Here is a 27,894-nt window from a genome sequence, read left to right as displayed (position 1 = left end):
GTGGCTGTACTGAAAGTTATTTCTGTCCTTACTGAGATCGGATTCCCTGTATTACCCTGCGGTGGTACCAATCTAACTTTGGTAAAAGTCTTATGGTGGCAATTTGACGCAAATCTACATTACACAAATATTTTCTTTAAAAAATTATGTTCATTTTATTGCCAATAAATATGTTTTCTATATCCCTTTCATAATATTGGAATGTATTACATTAAAGTACATTGTAATAATGCTTTGAAAATAACAGTTTTCCTTAACACGGAGCTTGCTTGGAACATATTAGCTGTGTGATACAGGGGGTGCCTGTACTTCAAAACTTGGTCACGTTCTCTTTGCTTGCCTGTGCTTATCTTTGAGCACTTCAGAAAAAAATATTATGACCTTGTTTGCTTAAAGATAGCAAAGAAAACTCGGAGTTGAATTCAGAGGTTGAATTACATAAACTTTAACATTTGGTCCATGGCCTAACTGTAGAAGGTTGAGTTCATTAAATCATTTAGGATAGATCACAAGAAATAGGTTGCTACACCAATCTAAAACATGAGAGTGAAATCACTCAGTTAACATTAGACCTTAAGATTAAATCAAGAAGCTTCAGCATTTCTGTTATCTTTCTTGGTGTGAAGGAAAAGAATATCTATTAGATGAGGAAGGAATTTAGCGAAAGTTCCCAGTCGGTGAGTTCTAGTTGGAAGGATATCCAAGTACCTTTTTGTAAACTCACTGAAGCATACAAAATTCCCATTGGACTCAACAAGAATGATATTAGACCATGTTGGGCTGTCTAGAGCAGGGATCATTAAAAGGTCTCAGGATAACAACCTCTCCCTCAATGGCAGCAAAGGAGATGGTCATTGACTTCAGGGAGCAGAGAGAAGCACATGTCCTTGTGTATATCAGTGGAGATGAGGTAGAGATTGTGGAGAGCTTCTAGATCTTGAGAGTAAATAGCACCAACATTTGGTCCATGTCCACCTACATCGATGTTACAATTTTTTTAAAAGTGAGCCTGTGTTCACTACTTCAGCATTTACCAACAAATTTACTTCATCAGAAACCTAAAGTAATTCAGCATGTCCAAAGATCTCATACAGATGGAAAGAATTCTGTCTGGATGTTACACAGCTCAGTAATGGGGGAAAAACACTTCCCAAGACTGCAAGAAACTAACTGCAGAGAGCTGAGAACACTGCTCAGTCCATCACATTTCCTCCCCTCCATTGACTCAGTCTATCCTTTCTACTATCTTGGAACTAAAGGACCCATCTGACCCTAGTCACACTTTCTTCTCTCTCACCAACCACCACCCCCCCTCCCCCCCCCCCCCCAACCCGTCCTGTTGGGCAAAAGATGCATGTTTCAAATCACGAGCCTCCAGATTCAAAAGGAGTTTCTTTCCTGCTGTTACCAAACTCTTAAATAGACCTCTCATTGGTAAGAACTGATGCCCCTTTTCCACTGGCATCCCAGTTAATTGGCTGTTCAGTGTCCCAGGATAAGAAGCCCTTTGTGCCATTTCCACTGGGCCACCCTTAACTGGGACACTAATTGCTTTTCCACTGAACACACTCATCGCCGGGGATCAGAGTGTTTTACCTTGAAATGGAAACGGTGACTTTCTGCTGTCTCTTTTCCACTGGTTTTATCAGCAAACACTGGGGATATGAGCAGGGCTCGAGGCCGTCAGGGCTCCCACATATGGACTCTGTCCCTTTTCCACTGGACTCTGTCGCAGTAAGTTTCCAGTTAATTCCTGGGACAGGGAGCCAGTGGAAAAGGAGCTTTTAATTCTTCTTTAATCTGCATTTTGTTTTGTTTTATTATTACACTGCCAGCTATACTTGAGTGCGAGTTGACTTGCCTGGATTGCCGGTAAAAACAAAGCTTTGTATCTCAACACAAATGACCAAGAACAGTTCAATTAAATCTAGGAAGTGGCCATTTAGGACTGAAAAAAATACTTTAATCCAAGAGGGTTGTGGAGGATCATTAGCTGAGTATCTCTAAAACAGAGAGTGATAGATTTTTGGAAGGTCACGGCCCGGAGAAATAAGAGGTTAGAGGAGGAAAAACCATGAATTGAATGGGCTGCTCCCTCTTCCAGTTTCACTCTTCGTTGTACCCATTTTTAAGTATCCTTCAATTCAAGTTTACAACTGACCAGTCTTTACCCACTCAAAATAATATTAACTCATGAATAAACGCAGGAATACAAACAGCATGAGCATTTTGTGCACCACACGATCTGCACACCTCCTACTTATGCCACACTGCAACCAAGTAATTTGCATTAACTTACGTTCAGCACTTCTGAAATATAATCTCTTGCAACAGCTTTGCATAATTTGTAGCAGGAACAGCAGAATTATTTTTCAATGAAAGAAAGTTATTGTGCAGCAGATTGGAAATGGAAGGAAATGGTCTCATCAACATCATGATGTTGTGCTTTTTTTTCCCACTGTGTGAAATATATGAAGCTCAGTCCCTCTTTTAGTCAGTTTTAGGTTTTCGGTGAATGTTGCACAAAGAAATCAAAACAACACTGAAATGGAGTCAGGCATCGAAGTTGCAAAGGAGTGCATGTTGGCAAACTGAATCCAAAACTGGAGACACACAAGGGACTGCTGATGGTAGAATCTGGGGCAACACACAATCTGCTTGAGGAATTCGGCATCAGCAGGAGATAAAAGAATGGTCATCATTGTGGGTGGGAACACTTCCAAACATTACTGAACTGCCCACCATGTTGTCTATTCCTTTATCTTTCACTGATGTTGCTCGTCCTGCTGCGTTCCTTCAGCAGACAGAGCATGGTTCCAAAACTGATTTTGTTACAGGAGGCAGAGACCAGTCGTGGATGGGAGCTTTTTTTGACTTGAGTCTATACTAAATGGCAATTGGACCTTGTGCTTTCTTATACACATGTTGTAAATTACTTGGATGAGAATGGAGATGGCAATGATTAGTATGTTTGCAGTCGATACAAAAAAATCGATGGAGTTTTAACCAGCTAAGAAGGTTGTCAAAGGATGCAGTGGGTCTGAGATCATCTGAAAAGTTGAGCAGAAACTGAATCCAGCGAAGTGTGAGGTAATGCACATTGGGATGTTAAATTCTGGGAAGATATATAGAGTATATAACAAGGACCTTAAATGTGTTGTTGAGTTACACAAGAGACAGTGAGGAGAAATGAAAAAGGCATTAGTATGCCTTCATTTGAGGCAATGAGTGTAAGAGTTAGGCTGTGATGTTGGATACACTGGTTAGATTGCACTAGTTCTGGGTGTCAAACTATAGGAAGGATTAGGAGTAACAGAAAGAGGCAAAAAAGGTTTGCCAAGATGTTGCGTGACATTCTGAAAGTTTGGAAAATTGTGAGGAGAATATATTAAAGAGATGGGTTCAAGAGCTATGGGCTAAGGTGAGAAGGGAGACATTTAAAGGAGATCTGAGGGTGAAAATATCTGGAATGAGCTGCCACAGGAGGTGATCGAGGCAGATACAATTAAAATGTTTAAAACATTTGGACAGGTACTTGGAAAGGAAACAGGGAGAGATACTTGCCTAATATGGGAAAATGGGATTTGTGTAGGTAGGCGTGAATGAGTGGGCCGTAGGGCAAACTACTGTGCAGTATCAGTCTACAATTCTAGATCCATATCCGGGGGCCATAGAATTCTACTCCACAGAACAAGGCCATTTAGTCTTGTTGTTATAGAAAGGATATCAACAAAATTGAGAGAGTGCGGAGAAGATTTACAAAATATTGCCTGGGTTTCAGGGTTTGAGTTACAGGGAAAGGCTGAGTAGGCTAGGACTTTATTCCCTGGAGTGTAGAAGATTGAGGGATGATTTGATAGAGATATTAAAAGAGGGGGACAGATCGAGTCAATGTGGACAGGCTTTTTTCATTGAGAGTGGGGAAGATTCAAGCAAAAGGACATGGATTGAGATTGAAGTGGGAAAAGTTTAGGGGAAACATGAGGGGGAATTTCTTCACTCAGGGGGTGGTGGGAGTGTGGAATAAGCTTCCGGCCGAAGTGGTAGATGTGGGTTCGATTTTAATATTGGTGGAAAGGTACATGGATGAGAGAGGTGTGGAGGGTTATGGGCCGGGTGCGGGACAATGGAACTCAGTGGGAGAAGGTGTTCAGCATGGACCAGAAGGGCTGAACTGGCCTGTTTCTGTGCTGTAATTGTTATTTGGTTACATGGTGCTAACCAAGAAAGGATTATTTGGTTTAGAATCACTTTCCAGCACTCGATTTTCTGGCTTGCAGGGTATAAAACACAGAGCTCGGTGAGGTATATTTCTTTCATTACTATAACAAGTTCTGCTCCCAGCATTCCTCCAGGACATGAATTCCAGCCCTGTTCCCGTTCCACACTTTGGGTGAATGCTTTTTGTGAGCTCACCAAAATCAGTGGCACTACTGGAGAGTGAAAAGGGGAGACACGGCATTGCTCCGCAGGGTTCTCCTGCCCAGTCCAGAACTGACAGTACTGTTAAAGGAGCCAAGGGTGGTTTATTTTAAAATCCTGAAATCTCAGAGTCTGTGCCCAAATTCACAGCTCCTGTGTTTGGCAGGAGCTTCCGAGGAAGCAGAGGACTGGCACGGAACACATGAAAACTGGGAAACTACCCACCCTCCACCCCTCCGCCTAATTTGAGGAGAAGCAGAGGAGATGATCCATGGGTTAGTGAAGGGCTCTGAAGCTGGAAAACACACAGACGGTGGGGCTGTTGGCGATTCGAGGCGATGAACTCGTGAAGGCTGAGGGCTGCTGGCAACTGCAGTCAAAGAAATCGCTCCAGGCTGCGGACTGCTGGAGACTACCTCGAGACTGGCTGAAGGGGTACCAGGTATTGGAACTGGGATGTGAGAGGGTGCCAAGGACACCAAAGCTTCCTGATTGTGTTGGAGGTTTGGAATCTGGAGCTTGGATTGCTGATGCTTTGGACTGAAGTCGTTTTGGCTGTGGAATCTGAATGCTGGAGGTGAATCCATGGATTCTCAGTGACTCTGGTGGGGTAGGGTCAGGGGTGGGGGGGTCTCTTGCTTCTCTTTCTCTGACTGCAAAGGGCACCAGCCATTTCTGCTGATGACGAATCTTTCTCTGCCTCACAGTGGATTACAGTTTATTTTGTTTAAAATTACACCTCTTATTACATGATGATAAAGGAATCTTGAATTGTACTGGCTAACATTGAAAATAGAAACATCTAGATGTTGGCCTCTCTGGCCTTAGAAATAAGTCCTTCCTTTCAATGTACCTTTGACTTCAAAAAGAAGCAACAGTTTTCAGTCTTGAATTATTCCAGGGTTTTGTCCCATGTTCCAAAACTCCATCTATCCTTTGATTCAACCACATTTTCTCTTCATTTAGTTTGAGGTTAATTACCAGGTGCAATAGTTAAATGCTATACTGTCTTGAGTAAAGCATGAGACCAACTAACACACCCATACTGGCAAGATAAACCAATCACTCTTTTGTTTTCTTTCACCCAATTCTGTCAAAAGATCTTTGTCCTGAAATGTCAACTTCGTATCCATTTCCACATATACTGTCTTAACTGTTGATTTTTTTCCTCAGCATTTTCTGATTTTCAGTTGCTCTACAATGTTTTTACGTTTCAGAAAGCCAGAGAGGTTTGCCTTTCTTTGCTTAGTACTTGAACCTTGCAATCGCCTCAGACACACTTGTGGCTTTTTCTCTCAACTGCGTGCAACAAAATTATGTTTCCTCTCTCTGTCGGGGACAAGATTTTGACATGATATAAAAGGTGTGGTCTGACCAGAACACTGCACAATTTGTGCTGCAGTTTAAGATTACTGATAACTGTTGAGACCTGGGTTCCAACCCACATCAGACTAGAAGGAGGGATTTCCTTGCTATGAGTTGTAATTGTTCGAAGGAAAATAAGATATTGCCTAATCTTTTATGGCAACAAATCACCAAGAGGCAAATGATTGTTCCAATTTGTAGTGGATTTTCCACTGAGTGACAGGAGGGCTGTCATACACCTCTGACAACCCAACAGATCATGATGTCGTCAGCTGCAGCCACCAAGAGCAGGGATGCCTTATTGATCTCAGCTTGATTGAAGGCAGCACTGCTCTGTTGACTAAAAAACTTTGGCTTGGGGGAAGGCAATGTCAGGCTAAATCAGACCTTTGCCTTTTAGTTAAGGCCTATTCTAATGTTCAAAGTCTACCTTGTGTGGCAGCACTAAAAATATCAAGGCATTAATGTTAAATGTGTATTCATGGCTCTGTGCTTAACCAATGCTCTCCTTGTGTATCAGGTATTGTGTGTATATTTCCAAAAGTGCAGAGTATGTGCTCAATTGAGGTTACCAACAATATTTATTTAATGTTGATAATGTAAAGCTAAAAATAATGTAATGTCAGGTATGTGATATAACTTTTGGACCTTAACCTTGATCTCGGAAGGTTAGTAAAATGTTAACATGAATGTTGAGATTTGTGTTAGCATTTAATATTTAAGCAGACTCTAAAGTTAGTTCACACAAATGTTCTGATTCCTCCCTCTGCACTGAAATGAAGACTTGCCCAAAATTGCATATTTTGCAGTCAAATGGGATACATGGCTGACAAAATTTGAGTAAAAATTATTGTTAACTTTTTCTTTCTGTCAGAAATGCTGCCCGTTCTGCTGAGTATTTTGGGGAAGTTCCTTTGTTAATTCCAGACCGAGTCTCTCTGGGTGGAAATGTTTATGACAGCAGCTAGAATATTAGAAGCAGAGTTGGTGACCAGAATAAAGCTATTTCAAGATTCAAGGTTCCTTTATTGTCATGTAATAGTACAGAACATGTAATATTACACTCAAAATTGCCCTCTGCCTGCCATAAGGCAGATAGTCGACATTAGTGTTGCCAGCCACCCCTTAAATTAAGAAAGAGAAGCAAAAGAGAGCCCCATCAGAGTCGCTGAGAGTCTGTTGATTCACTTCCAATGCTCCCACATCCTCTGTAACCACAGACCTGTTCAATCCATCGGCCACCCGAGTTCCAGATCCAAACCTCCGATACAAGCAGGAAGCCTTCAGCACCCGAGGCCCTTTGGAAGCTCTCCTTGCCCTCAAAACTCTCAAATTCTAGCTCCGCTATCAGGTGTCCATGAGCCAGTCTCCAGTAGCCCACAGCCCATGTAGGTCCTCCAACCACATCGCCCACAGCCTGTGTGGGTCTCTCATCCACTGAGCCCCTCATTGCTCTGCTGCCGTGGTCACTGTCCTTCTCAAGGGAGGTTCATTTTTTTTCCAAAATGTACTTTATTCACAATAAATTATTTATAAACCAGAAAATCATTCAAAACTTTTTTACATTCATATTTGTTATGAAATAACAACCCTTTTAATTTTTGTTTTGGACTAAAGGGACATTGTTAGCACAGCAATGGGAAATTCACAGAAAACAGTAAATTCAAAATAATTTATTAAACTATTAACAACATAACATTTCTTACTTCTCTCTAAACCAGTGATTCTCAACCTTTTTCTTTCCACTCACATACCACTTTAAGTAATCCCTATGCCATTGGTGCTCTGTGATTAGTAAGGGATTGCTTAAGGTGGTATGTGGGTGGGAAGAAAAAGTCTGAAAACCCCCTCTTTTAATTGTACCTATTGACTCGTTATGTGCACAATTTCCTAACTCCAAAGGAAATGGCCCAATGACAATTTTTCTCAATCAAAATATTTCAGTAACAATTGGTTCTAGAGCAGTGGTTTTCAACCTTCCCTTCTCACTCACAGACCACCTTAAGTATCTCTGCCAGAAACTGGGTACCCTGACTCTGCCAACCCTGACCAGACACTGCAAATCCCTCCCACTCGTGTGCCCTCAGATTTAATTACTTGTGCTTTTGTGTTTGTGCGTAGAGGTGGCCACAGAGCACTGCTCCAAAGGCCCCTACAAGGTGCTCCACCGCACCACCTCCACTTTCACTTTGTAGGTTGGCGACAGAGAGGAGATCTTCACGGTGGGCCGTCTGAAACCGGAACATCTGAACTAGACCCAGCCAATCCCTGTGCTGCGGCCACCTCTCAGAGGCAGGCCTCCTCCACGCCAAGTCACTACTGGTGCCGGTTCTTGAGTGGGGGGTTATGTGGTGACGCACAAATCTTCCATAACGAACCAGCCCCGCTTGTTCTGCACGGTCGGCAGGGTAATTGCGGCAGAGATGGCAATGTGTTTCCATCTCTTCCACTAGCGGCAGAGCTTACATGTGTTCCAACCGCACCGCTGAAAAGCAAACACATCAAGTTTAAATAAACATTCCTGCTGTGACTTTAGAGCTCACACTGTGTGTATCCAGTCTGTTCACTTGCTTGCATCCAGTATGTGAATGGAAAGAAAAAGTTTGTAAACTACTGTTTTAATTGTACCTAATTGACTCATTATGTGCACGGTTTCAGAACCCCAAAAGAAATGGGCCAATGACAATTTTTCTCAAGCAAAGTATTTCAGTAACAGTTGAGTCTAGAGCAGTGGTTCTCAACCTTCCCTTCCCACTCACATCCCACCTTAAGTAATCCCTTACTAATCACAGAGTACCGATGGCATAGGGATTGCTTAAGGTGGAGTGTGGGTTTAGGGGGCTAATTTGAAATCTACTGCTGTAATTCAACCCTGTCTTCCACAAGGTTCCAACTCCTGTGTGTGTGCCACAGATTTTTGACTTCTGAAAACTTATCCAAAAATGTCTGAATTTGATAATATATTAATCCAAATCATGTGACAGTTACATAATCAACGAGGTCAATCCCAATTCTTGGAAAACACATGACTATCAGTTTCCTTTCTACCAAACTTCTGGCCTTTTCAAAACTACTCCATATCTATAACAACCTTAGACCTCATCTCTGTTCAAGAGGCTTAAGTGGTTTAGTATAAAAACAGATGGCTTCCTTCAGCAGTTCTTATTGTGTACTTAGATACTTCAGTTTTTAATAAAGCAAACACTCCATTGTTCTTGAATAATTAAGATCAACTTCAGATCCAATAGCTCTGTCTTTCTGGATGCTGCGACTCCAAACTGACACTTGGCCCTGAGTGCAATGATGCTTTTACAAACTTGCTGTGACCTGCGTGTAACCCTATTCCAAACCCAGTGCATTGCTTAAGACATAAAAAATATGCTTAACCTTAATCTATTGTTAATATTAATACAGATCTGTTGCATAGTGTTAGTCATATTCTCATCAATGTACATTGTTCTTCCAATACACCATTATGGGTACCTTGTCATTTCTACACATTGTCATTACACATACTTTGTCTTTAAAAAAAAACAAACAAGAAAGGAGTTAGTCTTTTCACACTCATTATGTCAGTCATGCATTCTCAACTATATGCATATCTGTATTTGTTTTCTCAATACCCCATGCTTATATCTTGGACCATTGTGTCCAAGCAGAGTTCCAGGGAGCAATCCCCTCATTCCCATTCCACAGATGCATATTTCCCTGTGTCCATGGAACTTGTAGGAAGTCAAACAGAATTAACATTTCAAGTTGAAGCCACATCACTGAGAGTTTCCAGCATTTGCCATATTTATCTTAAATCATTGTCCCCTGGACAATGATTCTTTCTCATTTTCAATCACACAAGTTGATAGGGTGCACAGAGGCATATGCTTGCCTTCATTGGACAGGACAATGAGCATAAAAGTAAGGAAGTTATGTTGCAGTTATATGAAACCTTATTTGGCCACACTTGAAACTAGAATACAGGAAGGATGTGGTAGCTTTGGAAAGGGTCCAGAAGAGATGTTGCCTGGATTAAAGGGTATGAGCTATAGGAAGGAGTTGAGCAAAATGGCTTTGTTTTCTCAGGAACTTTGGAGACAGATGGAAGACCTGATAGGGATTTATAAAATGATGAGACACATAGATAAGGTGGATAGTGTAGCAGTTAGTGTAATGCTGTTGAGAGCGCCAGTGATCAGGACTGGGGTTCAAATCCTGTGCTGTCTGTAAGGTGTTTGCACGTTCTCCCCAAGTCTGCATAGGTTTACTCCCACCCTTCAAAACATACCAGGGGTTGTCGGTCAATTGGGTGTAATTGGGTGGCACAGGCTCATGGGCCAAAAGGGCCTGTTACTGTGCTGCAAGTCTAAATTTTAAAAACAAATTTAAATCCTTTTCCAAATGTAAGAATGTCATAAACTGAGGACGCATGTTTAAAGTGAGGGGTGGGGATGGGGAAACTTTTAAACTGGATGTGTGAGGCAAGTATTCAACAGAGTGCTGGGTGTTTGGAATTGGCTTCCAGGGATTGTGGAGGAAACAATCACAATATTAGTATTTAAAAGGGTTCCAGACAGACGCAGCCAGCTAGAAGGGTGAGCAGCAGTTTTAGTTGGATTTGCAATTAGGTTCAGCAGAGACAATGTGGGCCGAAGGGCCTGTTCCTGTGCTCTGTACTCTTCTGTGATCTCCTCTCACAAACAACTTTTCCAATTGTAACACCAGCCCTAAACTTCTGCTTAACATCCTTACTCTAAGGGACACAGTTCTTCTCTAGCTTCCTCATAAATAAATACTTCATCCCTATACCACATTCTCCTCCCCTTCCAACTCTCTCTCCCCAAGAACTCAACCTTCCTTCCAAAGAATGATGAGCAGAAGTAGAAATAATACTCCATCTATGACTTCACCAGTGATCTTTACATCTTTAGCATGACTGGTTTTTGGAGCCCAATATGACTAATGTATAAGAGGGGAAAGCCACATGAACCTTTGACCTTAATTACTCTGTCATTCAGATCCAGGCTGGGCTCAGTTTGTGACAGATTCTGTTATATTTTACATCGTGTAGGTCAAATTCATAAATGTGTACAAGCACTTCAAAACAGATCTCATTTAAAATGCCAGAGCCCTGCTCAAGCCAGGCAGTCCAGGCTCTGGGTGCCTTCGCAAAAACTTTGAAAAATGCGTATTTAAAAACTTCACAAGTAGGTGTTAATTGGACATGGTGTGGAGTAATGGATTATTGTTTTGGAAAGCAACAGATGAACAGACTCGGAGGATTAGGTCCAGGGCCACTGTCTATCTGAGTGCAGTTTGTTGTTCTAAGAGGGTCATGTGGTTTCTCTCAGAAAGAGAGAGAGAGAGAGAATTGAGTTCTACAATTCAGCAACAATTGTTGGGACTGGAACAGGACAAGCTGGCAAGCTTGTGGAAAGACCCCATTTTGAAGACAAGTTGTGAGTTCTTAGTTCAGCCTGGTCAAAGCCCTTCTGGTCCATGCAAGAGGAGTGGGCTAGCTGTATAATGTTTCACTTGAAATAAGGGAAACAAAAAGGAACTCTGTGGTGACCTGAAAGAAAGGGGTCATCATCTGGAAAAACCTGATGGGGCAATTTTCTTTGCCAAGTCATTGTAATGGCTGATTGGAAGGAATCAGTTTGTGTCCAACAAGCAACGAATCTCTCTCTGAAACCTGACCAGAACCATCCTGAGCGGTAACCATTTACCTTTCAAACACTAAAGCCTGGTGAAATTCATAAATGTTAAATTCTGTGCACAGTATAAGAATTGCCTGATACTGATGAACTTGGAGGAGTGAGAAGTGAGTTTGGACTGTGAATTAATCACACATTACATACACATGTGCTTAGAATTAGAAGGGGGTTTAGTAAGTTAATAAGTAACCATTTATCTTGGTAAATATCTATTGCTGCTGGGTTTTGGGGTCCTCTGGGCCCATAACATTTGGGGGATTATCTTTTCAGATTGAAAATTGGAGATTTGGGATCTTAAAAATCGCAAAAAAACTCCAAAAGTTTAAGTTAATTGGTTTTTCCAAGCTTTTTAAAGCTTGTGTGTGTATGGAAAACATCCGCAATGTTAGTACATTTTTGTCACAACTAAGGTACAAGGAGAAGGAGGAAGGATGAGTGTGAGGGCAGTCTTCTGCTCCCTTTGTCACATGTGGGAAGTCACGGAGTCTTCTAACCTCCCGAATGTCCACGTGTGCTGAGCTGCAGAATCCTAAGGGACCGAGTCAGGGACCTTGAGCTGCAGCTCAATTACCTCACTTTGGTCAGGGAGAGTGAGGCAGTCATAGATAGGAGTTATAGTCAGGTGGTCACACCTGGCCCACGGGAGGAGGGGCTGTGGGTTACTGTTAGGAAGAAGAAAGAGAAAGGTCGGGCTCCAGAAAGAGCAACTGAGTCTGAAATCCTCAGAAATAGGTACACCTTCTTGAGTACTGAGGAAGGGGATCATCAGGCTAAGGCAGGCAGAGATGTAGGGTCAGCCTCTAGCCCAGAAAGGAAGTAACAGGAAGAATAGGGTGATAGTTGTAGGGGAATCGATGGTGAGGCAGACGGACAGAGGATTTTGTGGATGAGATAAAGAAAACCGGATGGTGGTTTGCCTCCCTGGTGCCAGGGTCCGGAATGTGACAACACGAGTCCAGAACATCCTAAAGGGGGAAGGGAAAGAGCCTGAAGTCGTGGTCCACGTCGGTACCAACGTCATTGGTAGGAAGGAAGAAGTGATCCTGCAAAATGAATATAAGGAGTTAAGCAGGGAGCTCAGAAGAAGGACCACTAAGGCTGTAATCCCTGGATTACTTCCTGTACCACGTGATAGTGAGGGGAAAAATAGTCAGGTGGATACTGAATGTGTGGCTGAAGGGATGGAGTAAAGACGGTTTTAAATTCTTGGACCACTGGGACTTTTTCTGGGTGAGCTGAGACTATACTGTAAGGATGGGTTACATCTAAATCCCAGAAGTAGCGTTTGCTAGGGCTTTAAACTAGTAAGGTTGGGGACAAGGGTTCGTATCAGGGAGGATAGCAAGACAGAGTCTTTAGGCAAAGAAGAAAGGCTTTTTCACACAATTTGGAGGTGTAACAGCGGCAGGTAATAAATAGTGGCCATAGTAACAATTGTAGAGAGGATGAGAGACAGGAAGTTAAAGGTGGAAGATCTCTGAGATACATTTATTTCAATGCAAGGAGTGTGGTGGACAAGGTGGATGAACTAATGGTGTGGATTGACACAAGGCCTTATGATGTGATAGCAATTAGTGAGTCATGGTTGAAGGAAGGTTGTGACTGGCAGCTGAATATTCCAGGATTTTGCTGCTTTAGACATGACAGAATTGATGGGGTATGAGGGGGAGGTCTGGCATTGCTTGTCAGGGAAGATATTACAGCAGTGCTGAGGCAAGATAGACTGGACGACTCATTGCGCGAGGCTCTTTGGGTTGAACTAAAAAATAAGAAAGGTGAGGCTAAAAATATAGGGGCATATTATAGGCTGCCAAAAGAGGATAGAGAATTGGAAGAGCAAATGTGCAGGGAAATAGCTGAGATGTATAGTAGAAATAGGGTTGTGATAGTTGGGGATTTCAATTTTCCAAAAACATTGATTGGGAAACACAATCCGTGAGAGGGAAGGATGGCTTAGTCTTTGCACAATGTGTGCAGAATTGCTTTTTACAGCAGTATGCTAAAGTGCCTACCAGAAGGGAGGCAATGTTGAATCTATTGTTAAGGAACGGAATAGGGCAGGTGACAGAAGTGTGCGTTGGTGAGAACTTTGGATACACCGATCATGGGTCCGTTAGCTTCAACTTCAATATGGAAAGAGATAGGTCAAATCCGAGGTTGAAGGTCTTCGAGAGGGGGAAGGCCAGATTTGAAGAAATGAAAAGGGATTTGCTGAAAATTATATGGGCTGATCTTTTTTCTGGAAAGGATGTAGAGAAGATTTGGTAGGTATTTAAAGAAGAGATATTGAAATATAGGATCTTTACGTGCCAGTCAGATCGAAAGACAAGGCCAAAAGCCTAAGGGAACCCTGGTTTTCTGGATAAAATAAGGAAGTTGGTTCGGGATAAGAGGGGGGGATTTACTAATTTTAAGAAGCAAAAAATGTATAAGATGTATGATTATTACATAGATTGCATAAAAAATCTGAAGAAGGAAATTAGAAAGGCAAAAAGAAGGTATGAGGTGTCAATAGCTGATAAGGTAAAAGTGAATTGTAAGGGCTTGTACAGATATGTGAATACTAAAAGGAGGGTTAAGGATAGAATAGGACCACTGAAAACTGAGAGCGGTGAACTGTGCGAGGAACCGTATCAGATGGGAGAGATATTAAATGATTTTTTTTCTCAACTGTGTTCACAAAAGGACATTGGACTATGTGAGATAAGAGAGGCAAATGGCTTAGTTATGGAAAAGACAGGGATTAGTAAAGAGAGGATTTTGGAGCTTCTAGAGTCAGTAAAAGTGAATGTCTCCTGGTCCTGATGGGATTTTCCCCAGGACGTTAAGGGAGGTCAGGGAGCAAATAGCGGAGGCACTCTCAGTGATTTTTCAACGATCACTGGAGGAGGATGTCTCTTTGGCTTGGCTTCGTGGATGAAGATTTATGGAGGGGGTAAATGTCCACGTCAGCTGCAGGCTCATTTGTGGCTGACAAGTCCGATGCGGGACAGGCAGACACGGTTGCAGCGGTTGCAGGGGAAAATTGGTGGGTTGGGTGTTGGGTTTTTCCTCCTTTGTCTTTTGTCAGTGAGGTGGGCTCTGCGGTCTTCTTCAAAGGAGGTTGCTGCCCGCCGAACTGTGAGGCGCCAAGATGTACGGTTTGAGGCGAGATCAGCCCACTGGCAGTGGTCAATATGGCAGGCACACAAGAGATTTCTATAGGCAGTCCTTGTACCTCTTCTTTGGTGCACCTCTGTCACGGTGGCCAGTGGAGAGCTCGCCATAGAACACGATCTTGGGAAGGCGATGGTCCTCCATTCTGGAGACGTGACCCACCCAGCGCAGCTGGATCTTCAGCAGCGTGGACTTGATCCTGTCGGCCTCTGCCATCTCGAGTACTTCGATGTTAGGGATGAAGTCGCTCCAATGAATGTTGAGGATGGAGCGGAGACAACGCTGGTGGAAACGTTCTAGGAGCCGTAGGTGATGCCGGTAGTGGACCCATGATTCGGAGCTGAACAGGAGTGTGGGTATGACACTGGCTCTGTATACGCTTATCTTTGTGAGGTTTTTCAGTTGGTTGTTTTTCCAGACTCTTGTGTAGTCTTCCAAAGGTGCTATTTGCCTTGGCGAGTCTGTTGTCTATCTCGTTGTCGATCCTTGCATCTGATGAAATGGTGCAGCCGAGATAGGTAAACTGGTTGATAGTTTTGTGTGCCCGATGGAGATGTGGGGGGGCTGGTAGTCATGGTGGGGAGCTGGCTGATGGAGGACCTCAGTTTTCTTCAGGCTGACTTCCAGGCCAAACATTTTGGCAGTTTCCGCAAAACAGGACGTCAAGCGCTGAAGAGCTGGCTCTGAATGGGCAACTAAAGCGGCATCGTCTGCAGAGAGTAGAGCGGGATTGGAGGGTTGCTAATGTAGTTCCATTGTTTAATAAGGCACGAGGTGTCGGCCAAGTCATAATAGGCCTTTAAGTTTGACTTCGGTGGTAAGGAAAGTTATGGAGGGTATTCTGAGAGATGGTGTGTATAAATATCTGGATAGGCAGGGATTGATCAGGAGTACACAGCATGGGTTTCTGAAGGGGAAGTCATGTTTGACAAACCTTAATGAGTTTTTTGAAGAAGTGACAAGAAAGGTGGATGAAGGTAGGGGAGCTGATGTAGTCTATCTGGATTTTAGCAAAGCTTTTGATAAAGTTCCACCTGAAAGGTTAATAAGGAAGATTCAGTCACTAGAGATAAATAGAGAAATAGTAAGATGGGTTCAGAGGTGGCTGGAGGAGAGACAGCAGAGGGTCATGGTGGACAACTCTCTGTCAGGATGGAAGCCTGTGATGAGCAGAGTACCTCCAGGATCAGTGCTGGGTCCCCTGCTGTTCATAATTTATATTAATGATTTGGATGATGGGGTGGTTAACTAGGTAAGTAAATACGCAGACGATATGAAAATGGGGGAAGTGGTGGATAGGGAGGTAGGTTTTCAGGGATTACAGAGGGATTTGGTTTGTCTGGAGAGTTGGGCTGAAAGATGGCAGATGGAATTTAATGTAGACAAGTGTGATGCACTTCATTTTGGTAAAAAATAATCGAAATAGGACATGTGTAGTAAAGGGGAGGACATTGGGGAATGCACAAGAACAAGGAGATCTTGGAGTTATGGTGCAGCGTTCCTTGAAGGTGGATTCTCATGTTGACAGGGTGGTTAAGAAGGCATTTGGTATGTTAGCCTTCATAAATCATAGCATAGAGTATAGGAGCTGGGAAGTAATGTTGCGACTGTTTAAGGCATTGGTGAGGCCTGGTTTGGAGTATTGTGTTCAGTTCTGGTCTCCAAATTATAGGAAGGATATAGATAAGGTAGAGAGTGTGCAGAGAAGATTTACAAGGATGTTGCCTGGCTTAAAATACCTAGAGTACAGAGAAAAATTGAAGAGGTTAGGACTATATTCATTAGAACGTAGATGGTTGAGAGGGGATTTGATAGAGATGTTTAAAATTATGAAAGTAATAGATAGACTAGATGCAAGTAGACTCCTCCCCCGAGAGCAGGGGGAAACAAGAGGACACAAGTTGAGGGTAAGGGGGCAAAATTTTAGGAGAAACATTAGAGGATGCTTCTTCACTCAGAGAGTGGTGGCTGAATGGAATAATCTTCTGGAGGAAATAGTTTTTTTTTGTAATTCTTTATTTATCGCACTATGAACCATATCAACCAATATATTTACAGATGCATCCCTTTAAATATTCAGTGACATTTTCTCTATCCCTCCCTTTCCCCTTCCCACCCCCCTCCAAAAACAGTAAATATTGAACATATAAAATAAAACGATATCTTTATACAAGAGGAATACAAACAAAAAAGACATATCACCTACTTATACACATTAAATCTGATCGTGTTTATCTTATCATTTTAGGTGGTGGTGGTGGTCCGTGGCCTGCTCTTTCTGTAATGTTCCATATATGGTTCCCAGGTTTTTTCAAACATTGTAACTGTCTTTTAAAATATATGTAATTTTTTTTTCCGATGGAATACACTTAAACTTGGTTATATATTCCATTAATGTTTATAGTCATATAGTCCAACATGGCCATCTTATATCTTTATTTTCACTTCTTTTCTGTCTTTTCACCACCTCCATCCCTTTTTTCCATTACTGCTTTTTACGTTTTCCTTTTTAATCTCAATATATGACAACGCACTTAAGACATGAAATACCCCAACAATCCCCAACCTTTAACCCCAAATGAACCTCCCCTCTTTGGATTTCCCCTTGTCCCTTGACGGCAACAACAACTTCCCTTTCCATTCGGTTTGCGAACTTACTTGCAAGCGTCAACCGATTTCACAGTGACCATTATTCTCCTCCCCGAGAATACTATTTTCCTATCCCGCGGCTTCTTCCCCTTCTCTTATCTAACTTTAAATCTTGTATATACATTATCTTTATATTTTTACATACTTTTGTATATTTTCTTGCCGGTCTTCCTTCTTGTCACTCCTCCTCCTCTTCTCCTGTCCTGCAAATGTTCAGCAAATTCTTCAGCTTTCTTTGGGTCCAAAACAGTCTATTCCTCTGTTTCCCAGGAATAAATACTTTGAGTACTGCTGGATGTCTTAATATAAAGTTATACCTTTTCTTCCATAAGATTGTTTTTGCCGTGTTGAATTCCTTCCTCTTTCTTTAAAAGTTTCAAGCTTGTATCCGGGTAAAAAAAATATTTTTTGTCCCTTATATTCCAACAGCTTATTGTCTTCTCTAACCTTCTTTCTTGCCTGCTCCAGTATGTTTTCTCTTGTTGTATATCTTAGAAGTTTTACCAATATGGATCTCGGTTTTTGATGTGGTGGCGGTTTTTGGACTAGCGCTCAATGCGCCCTTTCGATTTCTATTTCTTCATGTGAATCTGTCATTCCCAGCACCTTCAGGATCAATCCTTTTATAAATTCCTTCATATCTGACCCTTTGCCTTCTTTTAGACCCACTATTTTTATATTGTTTCACCTATTGTAGTTTTCCAATACGTCAATTTTTTGTGACAATAAATATTCTGTCTCTTTAATTTTTTTCACTCTCTTCCAACTTCCCTCTTAAATCATTTACCTCCATTTCTACACCAGTTTCTCGTTCCTCCACATTTTCTACTCTTTTCCCTATATCAGTCATGACCAACTCTAAGCTTTGCATTCTGTCTTTAGCTCTTTTCATTTTTCTTTTTGATTGGCTATCATTAGAATTTAGTTCATTCTTTTAATGACCTCATTTGTTCTTCAAAAAAGGCTTTATCTAAACTTTGACCTTCTCTTTTACCTTCTTCTTTCCTTAGAAATTCTTGGTCTTCTTCCTCCTCTTCTGTGTCTGTATCTATGTCTGTGTCGTCTTCTTCTCTTTGTATCTGTGTATCTTCATCTTTGATGAGCTGCTTCTGTATCCTTGCTGGCCCTCCAGCTGCTGCGTCCCCCGCTGCTGGGCCTCCCGCGGCAGGCCGACCCACTGCTGGGCCTCCCGCGGCAGGCCGACCCACTGCTGGGCCTCCCGCGGCAGGCCGACCCACTGCTGGGCCTCCCGCGGCAGGCCGACCCACTGCTGGGCCTCCCGCGGCAGGCCGACCCACTGCTGGGCCTCCCGCGGCAGGCCGACCCACTGCTGGGCCTCCCGCGGCAGGCCGACCCACTGCTGGGCCTCCCGCGGCAGGCCGACCCACTGCTGGGCCTCCCGCGGCAGGCCGACCCACTGCTGGGCCTCCCGCGGCAGGCCGACCCACTGCTGGGCCTCCCGCGGCAGGCCGACCCACTGCTGGGCCTCCCTGTTGCCGCTCATCCTCATCCCACCCTTCATTCTCTTTCTCACCACTCTTCTTTCTTGTTTGCTTCCCCCAGCCGAATGCCCCGATACTGGGCGTCTCAGCTGGCGGCTCCTCGGCTGAGTCCCCCTCCTGCCAGCGTTAACCTTTTCTTTTACTTGCACACTGCACATGTGCAACTCTTTGCGCATACGCAGTTGCACACCTCTTGGCTCTGAGAGCAATTTGTGACTGCCAGTCGGGAGGACACCACTCCTCTGGGGACTCACCAACATCGGAGATCAGCCGTTCCCCAGAGGAAATAGTTGAGGCAGAGTCAATTCTTTCATTTAAGTGGAGGCTGGATATATACATGGAAAAGGAGGGGGTTATGGGCGGAGAATAGGCGGGGGGAGCTAACGGAGTTGTTTGAGTAAACTGGAGTGGACTTGTAGGGCCGAGATGGCCTGTTTCCATGCCATAAACTGTTATATACTGAGCAAGAGAAAAGAGGAACTGATGGTTATTGCTAAGGCATTAAAGCTGTGTGAAGTCGAGCATTGGTTGAGGAAAAGACAAATACAGAGGATTATAGTGAAATATTATAGGTGAGGGAAAATTTGTTGAGAAAGAAATTTTTCTGGAGGATAGATCTATTGAATTGGAATTGGAGAAATTGAGGGTGGAGGAAGAAAGAGGGAAATGGAGGGTGTCGGAAGAAAGAAACTGAACTTTGAGTTGCAGAAACAACAAAATGAGGCAGAGGAAGCTGAAAAACATAGGAAGATGAAAAATGGAGGAAATATGAGTTGGGAGTAGCTGAAAAAATGGAGGGAGTAGCTGAAAAATGGAGGGAGTAGCTGAAAAATGGAGGGAGTAGCTGAAAAATGGAGGGAGTAGCTGAAAAATGGAGGGAGTAGCTGAAAAATGGAGGGAGTAGCTGAAAAATGGAGGGAGTAGCTGAAAAATGGAGGGAGTAGCTGAAAAATGGAGGGAGTAGCTGAAAAATGGAGGGAGTAGCTGAAAAATGGAGGGAGTAGCTGAAAAATGGAGGGAGTAGCTGAAAAATGGAGGGAGTAGCTGAAAAATGGAGGGAGTAGCTGAAAAATGGAGGGAGTAGCTGAAAAATGGAGGGAGTAGCTGAAAAATGGAGGGAGGAGGATGAAAGATAAAGAAAATATGACATGGAAAAATACTGAAAGAGGTAGACAGTTTCAATAGAGAAGTTAAAAAAATGAGATGGAGGGAAGTAAGAGAATTGAGGCTGTAACTCCTGGGGAGAGGTTTTTGGCAAGTAGAGGTAAATCTAGTTCCTCCTTTTGATGAGGGAGGTATAGATGCATAGTTTCAACTTTTTGAAAAGGTTGCTGAGAGCTCAAGATGGCCAAAAGAAAAAGGCCTCTTATGCTCCAAAGTGCATTGAAGGGAAAAGCACAAATTGTATACTCTAGTTTGACTGCAGAGCAAGTGGCAAATTACAATACTGTTAAACAAGCAGTATTGAAAGCTTATGACTTGGTTCCAGAAGCAAAAAGACAAAAATTTAGGAGTTTGGTGAAAACATGGAACCAATCTTGTATGGATTTTGCTCTGGAAAAATCTGAATGTTTTGACCATTGGTGCACTGATGAACTTGGAGGAGTGAGAAGTGAGATTGGACTATCAATTAAAGAACTTTTCTGAACTTGTACACACATTACATACATGTGTGCTTAGATTTAGAAAGGGGTTAAGTTAGATTAAGTCAATAGTAATGTTAAAGGATGATCCTGTTTTCATGTTTAAAGATCATTAAAAGCAACTTTTGTTAAAGTAACCATTTGTCTTGGTGAATTTCTATTGCTGCTGGGTTTTGGGGTCCTCGAGGCCCATAAAAAGTTTCTTTCTTCTACCATCCCCCAAAACCCTGCCCTTGCCAATAGACCATGCCTCGGTCTTGAATGTAATTCTTAATTCACCCTCAATTATCCTCAGGGTAAAGAATCCCAAAGACACATCATCTCTTTCTTTATCAAGCTCCCCCAAGCAGAAACAAACATTTGGCGTTTGTCATTTAAGGGATACTGGCTAAGATAATGGCCTGCATGCCTTTCGAATTTTATATCAGCACTTGAGAGCTTATGGCGTCTCAGTTTAATTTCTCATTGTTATTGAGCAGCAGTAAACTAGGTTTATTGCTCAAGCCTTGAATTCAATGCCTTTTGACTTGTTCCAAGGCTACTGATGGAACCGTATCTGAGACATTGTTAATGATATAGCTTTTCTGTCTTTCAGAGTTTTGCTAATCAGCTTGAGCTTGGTCACAATGACTACAACAAGTCCGCCATGGTACCACTTGAACATCAGCCGAGCCAAAGCTGAGGAGCTGCTCGCCAAAGCTGGAATGGATGGAAGTTTCTTGGTGAGGGGCAGTGAATCAGTAGTTGGAGCATATGCACTTTGTCTGTTGTAAGTATCCATTAGTTAACATGAAAAGACTCATTGTTCTGTGAGAGGCTCCTGGAATAAACCTCGACTCTCACTTGAATATTTAAAGTGCTCTTCTCATTTCAGATGAAACAGAATAAAGGTCATAATTTAGGGGAGGTATTATTATATGGTTAATTATTTCTGAGACGTTTTCATTTTAATTAATTTATTCCATGAATATATGAAATAAAATGGGGAAATGCAGGAGGAATTTGTTACTTTGAATATTACAGCACAGTACTTTGTAATAATTTGTAATAAAACAGCCCAACACCTTCAGCCCACGATGTCGTGGCTACCTGGGCAAACCTACTCCACAAAAATCTATTTTCTTTCCTCCCTCACAACCATGGTAACAGGAATAACACATACCTGCTCATATGGATGACTGTGGGGAAAATGCTAACGGGAATAAAACACATGCACACACAATTTATACACCAATGTGTGAAAATCGCACCAGGGATAAAATGCACGCACGCACGCACGCACGCGCACACAGAGTACAAATCACAATCAAGGAGAAAAACAATTCGATACCCGCTACCCCTTGACTCAATGCAGGCACGGCTCTATGTTAATTAAACGCTCCCAACCCTATAACAGTGAATATCTTACCAATGATTTCTCCAGTGCTGTTCCGTGGTACTCGGCCTGGAGTGAAGTAGGGTGGTCCCTCAAAGATAGCAAAAAGGGCGAGCCAAGAAAACGTGGTCTAGCCCAGATAATTTACAGGAAACCAATGGTTGTTTCCATGACTTAGGGAAAAATGAAAGAAGTCGGGGAAGTTGCAGAAGGAAGTGACACGTAGGCTGGGTAATATCTTCACCGAATGTAGATTGCTTAATTTTCAGCAGATATCCCATTATTTTGGATTGCATGATTGTCAAATGATGCAGGAAGATATCAATATAGCAAGATATAAATATAGATATCAAGCTATCCAAATCTGGACAAGCACTTGAATCATGAAACCTAGATAGTCTGGACTAAGTGTTGGATTCCTATGCCTGTAATTGAGTATTTGCTCATCAGTATAGACATGATGGGCCAAAAGGTTGGTTTCTATGATTCTACAAGATGTACAGAGATTGGATACAGGCCCATGGAAAAAGTGAGGATCAGTTCCTGACCCTCTAACAGCCACATCTTCTGGGCACTAAAAAATGCATTCAATGGCATCAGGTATGAATCAAGTATTTGTTTGTTTTCTTTAATCTATTAATTTCCATTTATTGCAAGATGTAAAATGCAATTTCCTAATAAACAAAAATTTTATCCAAGATAACATTTCAGTTGAGTTCCATTCAAGTCGACTTGTTTGTGTTTCACAAAAATTCTCACTGCAAATTCAAAATTAGCTGCAACCTATACCATCCACAAAGTGCACTGTAAGTCCTCAACTGGCACAGTTCCTCCCAATCCTGTGGCCTCCACTGCCAAGAACTACAAGACCAATGCCATCCCCCATCTGCATCCCTTCAAAACATTTCTGCAGCGAAGCACCTTTGGTCTCAGGCTCATTAGGCAATGATCAGCAAGAAATATCCTGGAAGTTGATCTACCCTGTTGGGCAGAAGATACATGACCTTGAAACCATGAATTTCCTGCTGTTGTCAGACTGTGAAATGGACCTCTCATTGGTCAAAGATGTCACTTGTGGAGTTTGTACCCTGCACTTTGTCTTTCTAGCGCTATACCCTGCACTTCAGTTTTCTTACTGCACGACCTGCTTCATTTAAGTGTGGGTTGATTTGCCTGGATAGCATGAAAAGTAAAGCTCTTCACTCTCTCAGAAAATGAAAGAATAAACAATTGTTCAATCAGTCCTCTGGGAAATATACATAATAAATTCTATCCAATAATTCCCTGACCTCAGCAGCCTCAGCAGCTGAACTCACAAACAAATCTCAAGCCTGTGGGTGGATGGCAGTGAGAGGGGACCTCCCAATCGGATCCTTCCTACAGATCCGGTCTCTCACTCCTACTGAGACTGGTCCATTGATGCCCTCAAGGTCACCAATTGCAGGGCACTCAGTCATCTTTCCACATGCAATTGGAAAGAGGCAATACCTGCAGCACATATCCTATAAATAAATAGACAGGCAAGCAAGAGGCTCACAGTCAAACGATCTGTTCTGCTAACACTTTGTGAAGTAAGTTTTGGTTGGTCCACAGCAGTTTTGTCTTTGGGAAGATGAAAACCTTAACTTCAGCTTTTTACCTGAACTGCAGTTTGTTCTGTAAAGGACCTGTCAGCTGAGAATGTACAGTGACCTAGTTTAAAATGCTCATTTAGCACTGACTGTTTTCAAGTCTGATACATCCTGTATATCACAGAGATTATCATCTCCAATGCCTCTTTCATTTTCTCAAACAATTTCTTCCCATTCGTAAATAATTTCCTCCTCATCAAAAACATTTTTTCATCTTCCCTCAAAATCAGCTGAACGTTATAAAAATTGAGACAGATTTACATCCTAAATTGCAATGTGTACAATTGTGTTAACAAGCAAAATAGTAACTTGTCCATAAGTTGCAGAATGCTAAAATGAGATGAAAATATCCACCAGGAGAATTAATTTGCCTCAGGATAGGATCTTTTACATTCAGTAAAATAAAAGCTTTTTAAAGGCAGTAAACCAAAAATCTTCAATGTTCCATGTCCAACTATTCTTCGATTCTTGAATATGAGAATGTGCAAGTTTGCATATTAACAACACAGATACTTTTAGTGAAGAGGAAATTAAAGAGTTGAAGTTGTTTATTTGAACTTGGAAGGAACAAGTTCACTTTAAACCTTCTATCCTGTTGCTTCCTCTTAACTGTTTGTCACGCTAACACCTCAAGTTTCTCTTTGCTCAAACATTCCATTACAGTGTTGCTTGTTAACACCGAGACTAAACTATTTATTTTGTAATTGGGAAAAATTATCTAACAAGTTGGAAAAAAGTCTAACAAGAGAAACAACCACCTGCTTGGAAATGTAATGGTGACAAACATCTATAAATAGATTTTAAATTCACATGAACACTGATGTCAGTTGGAGAAATACAAGCAACTGCAGATGTTGGAATCTTGAGCAAACAATGAGAAACTGGAGGCTCACACAGCATTCAGAGAGAGAAACGGGCATTCAACACTTTCTCTCGCTTCTACGCCATAGAGGAACGTTTGAATACTGTGGAGTTTGTTTCCCTGAAGATTTTTAACTAAAAAGGAAGCCATTCTTTTTCTCCCATTAATGTTGCTCAAAATGTTGAGTTTCTCCAGCAAATTGTGTTTTGCTCTAGAATCTGGGATCTGCTATCTCTTCTGTGTCTTGAGTTTTTTTCCTGTTTTCTCCTCTTTGACACCAGCTGGAGAAGAAAAATCTCTTTTATAATTCAGCAAAATCTAATGGGGAAAAAAAAAGGTTTTCTCTTTTAACACTCCTCTAACTTGGAGATCTAAGTGAAGATTCAAACACCTAGCAACAAACATTGACACAATTAACTCGAGGTGGAAACTATGATCTCAAGGTTCCTGGCCAGCCCTGGATCTTTTGCATTGCAGATTCAAGTAAGAAACACATGCTAAGGCAGGGTCAACTATATGTTGAGTAAGAGGAGAAGCTGACTTTCTGATCTTTAGAAGAATAATAAGTAAGCTTATGTTTCCACTGGTTGGACATTCAGCAGAATCTAGGATAAAGAGGGGGATGAAATTCTTTGGAAATGATCACCCAAGAATGCTGTGGATTACAGTAGATGCACATCTTCAGATCTGAGAGCCATTGACTGTTGGGCACCAAGAAAGTCAGACACTATTCAGACTTTTTTTTCCTACATGATGTCAAAGAGGAGAAAACAGGAAGTAAATTCTGCTGGGGATCATGAGAGAGATGTATTTAAAGCTTCTCCTATCATGTATAACCCACACAATGTTCCTTTGCAAAATAAAAGAGACCATAACAGAAACAGAAAGTCTTGAGAAGTTTTGATGAATGTGGCAAGCAATAGATGGAAATAGATTGTGTTTAAAAAGCTGAGTAATATAGTTACTTACCAGAGTCGAACATCACCTTAATTGGTAGCACTTTGACAGAAAACTGAAAAGTGAGTTACTTCCCCCTTCTCCTCCTCCTCCATTGTACAATCTAGACATGCACCAACATTCTCACTTGCTGCAGCTGAACAGACACTACATGAATAAAACAACTACAATAGATGATCCCTCTTGAGAAGTCTTCTTGGATACGGATGTTATTGCAACCCTCGATCAACAGACTAATAACCACATACCCTTTTATTGCTCTTTCTGAACCTCCCGAAAATAATTGGTGTTGTGACTTGCCAGTTGGGCAGGAAGAAAACTGAAATGCAAGATAGTGTGCTAGAAAGACAAAGGGCCAGTCCTACCCATCCTTGAAGTATGTTTCAGTGATGGCAACAACATGATCGACTCCTATGTTAATTGAAGTCTTGAGATCATTTACTTTATCAGTTTTTCTCCTTAAATTAAAACAGAATCTATTTGATTTTCACTGGCTTGCTTGTTCTGCCCGCTGAAATTATTATTTTTTTTCTCTGGCTGATTGTACCTCTCCATGTGAACATCTGCTCTGAGTCCCCTCCTCCTGCCAATTCAGTTTAAATCTTCCCCAGCAGTATTAGGAAATCGCCAGAAAAATTGTTGAACACGCTCTGGTTTCTGTGAAGCCTGTACAGGCCCCATCTTCCTTAGAAATGACACCAATGCTCCATGGAATCTTGGCTGTGTGGATTCAGAATTGGGTTGCCTGTAGTAAGCAAAGAGTAGTAGTGGATGGGAAGTATTCTGCCCAGAGGTCAGTGACTAGTGGAATTCTGCAGGGGTCTGTTCTGGGACCCCTGCTTTTTGTGATTCTTATAAATGACTTGGATGAAGATGTAGACGGATGGGTTAGTAGGTTTGCGGACTATATGAAGGTTGTTGTAGTTTACAATAGGATAGAGACAGGATGCAGAGTTTGGCGGAAAAGTAACAGAGTTCAATCTGGATAAGAGTGAGATGATGCATTTTGGAAAGTCAAACCTGAAGGCAGAGCACATGGTTAATGGTGGGATACTTAACAATGTGGAAGAACAGAGAGACTGTGGTGTCCAAATCCATACATCTCTCAAGGTTGCCACACAGGTTGATAGGATGGTTCAGAAGGCCTATGGTATATTTTATTAGTCTTGGAATTGAGTTCAGGAGTTGTGAGGTGCAGTTGCAACTTCATGGTGAGAACACACTTAGATTGTTTTTGATTCTGGTCACCTCGTTGCAGGAAGGATGTTAAAGCTACGAAATGATGCAGAGGAGATTTACCAGGATGTTGCCTGGATTGGAAAACATGTCTTATGAGGCAAGGTTTGCAGAGCTAGGGCTTTTCTCTTTGGAGCAAAGAAGGACCAGTGGTGATTTAACAGAGGCATAGATAAGGTGGACAGCCAGTGCCGTTTCCCAAGGTGGAAGTAGCAAACACCAAAGGTAATTTGCACAAAGTGAAGGAAGGAAAGTTTAAGGGAGATATCAGAGGCATGTTTTTTTTACACAGAGAGTTGTAGGTGCCTGGAATTCATTGCTGTGGGTGGTGGTGGAGTCTGGAACAGTAGGGGAAAATAAGACTCTAAGACAGGCACATGGATGAAAAAAAAAATAGAGGGTTATGAGGGATGGAGGGTTTCTTTTTCTACTGTGCTGTAATATCCCATGTCCTTAATTCTATGAATCTTTGGCTGTCCACTCTCCCCTTTTGAAATGCCCGATAGCTATCTGCGACATCCATGACACGACCATCAATGTACCTACCGGGAAACATTACACCACTGCGAATTTAGTTTACATCCTATCTGATTCCCTTATGGTAGAATCTCTATAACTATTGTATTTCCAGTTCTGTTTCCCTCTCCACCCCATCAATACAGCAATGTCCATTGTGGTGTAATGAACTGGGTTGTTGCTGCCATTCTCCCAACAGTGTCCATAACCATAGGGGACATGTGCATTATCTGTGTCCTGACTGCCCTTCTCATTGCTCCCCAATCTCCATCCATTTTTTGTACCAGAAATGTGGCCAGCTCACTAAATGCATGTGGACCATATTCTCTGCATCTTGACTCTTCATTGTGAATCCATCCTTAGCTCCATTTACTGTAGATGGCCTGCCAGGTGCAGATTGATGCAGGTTTAATCATTGGGAACATTAGAAATGTCGCAAATATGCCATACCCCAATGAAGCGACGTACCAGGGCACTAGCCTTCCTGATATTTATGACTAATTCCTTTGACTATGACAGTTAGATCGTGAGGGGGAAAAAAAATCCTTGAAGCCCAATGTTCACCAAACCCCTCATGTTGAACATAACAGCAATAATTTTATTTAAATAAAGGCCCTTTCAAAATGGCCACTTCAGGATCAGTGCTTCTGGTGGAGTGAGCTGGTCTTTTTCTATTTACCTTTTTTTCAGGGATAGACATTTTTGCCTGTTGTAGCTTCAATGAGTTTATTCCATGAAAGGTACACAGTTCTCTCTCATTCATCTTTTGACTTTTTTTCTCTGCTTCTTTTGAAATCTGTAAGTCAAGGCTACATTTCCAGGCACCCCTAACACTGTTATGAACAGCCAGCATGGATTTGAAAGGGAACGGT

At 42.1% G+C, this 27,894-nt stretch overlaps 1 protein-coding gene across 2 annotated transcripts in view; it reads left to right on the top strand.

Moving 5' to 3' along the window:
• LOC138740289 (phosphatidylinositol 3,4,5-trisphosphate 5-phosphatase 2-like) overlaps positions 1-27,894 on the top strand; it is a 208,898-nt gene that overhangs the window by 62,529 nt on the left and 118,475 nt on the right. For both annotated transcript variants that reach the window (XM_069892720.1, XM_069892719.1), the window contains exon 2: positions 21,041-21,214. In XM_069892720.1, the coding sequence (XP_069748821.1) occupies positions 21,072-21,214 (143 nt within the window). In that variant the 5' untranslated portion in view covers positions 21,041-21,071. The remainder of the gene's footprint in view (positions 1-21,040; positions 21,215-27,894) is intronic.

Source organism: Narcine bancroftii, chromosome 8 (assembly GCF_036971445.1).
Source record: "Narcine bancroftii isolate sNarBan1 chromosome 8, sNarBan1.hap1, whole genome shotgun sequence".
NCBI lineage: Eukaryota > Metazoa > Chordata > Chondrichthyes > Torpediniformes > Narcinidae > Narcine > Narcine bancroftii.
Note: the sequence above shows the minus strand (reverse complement) of the source record. Positions and strands in the feature narration are given on the sequence as shown.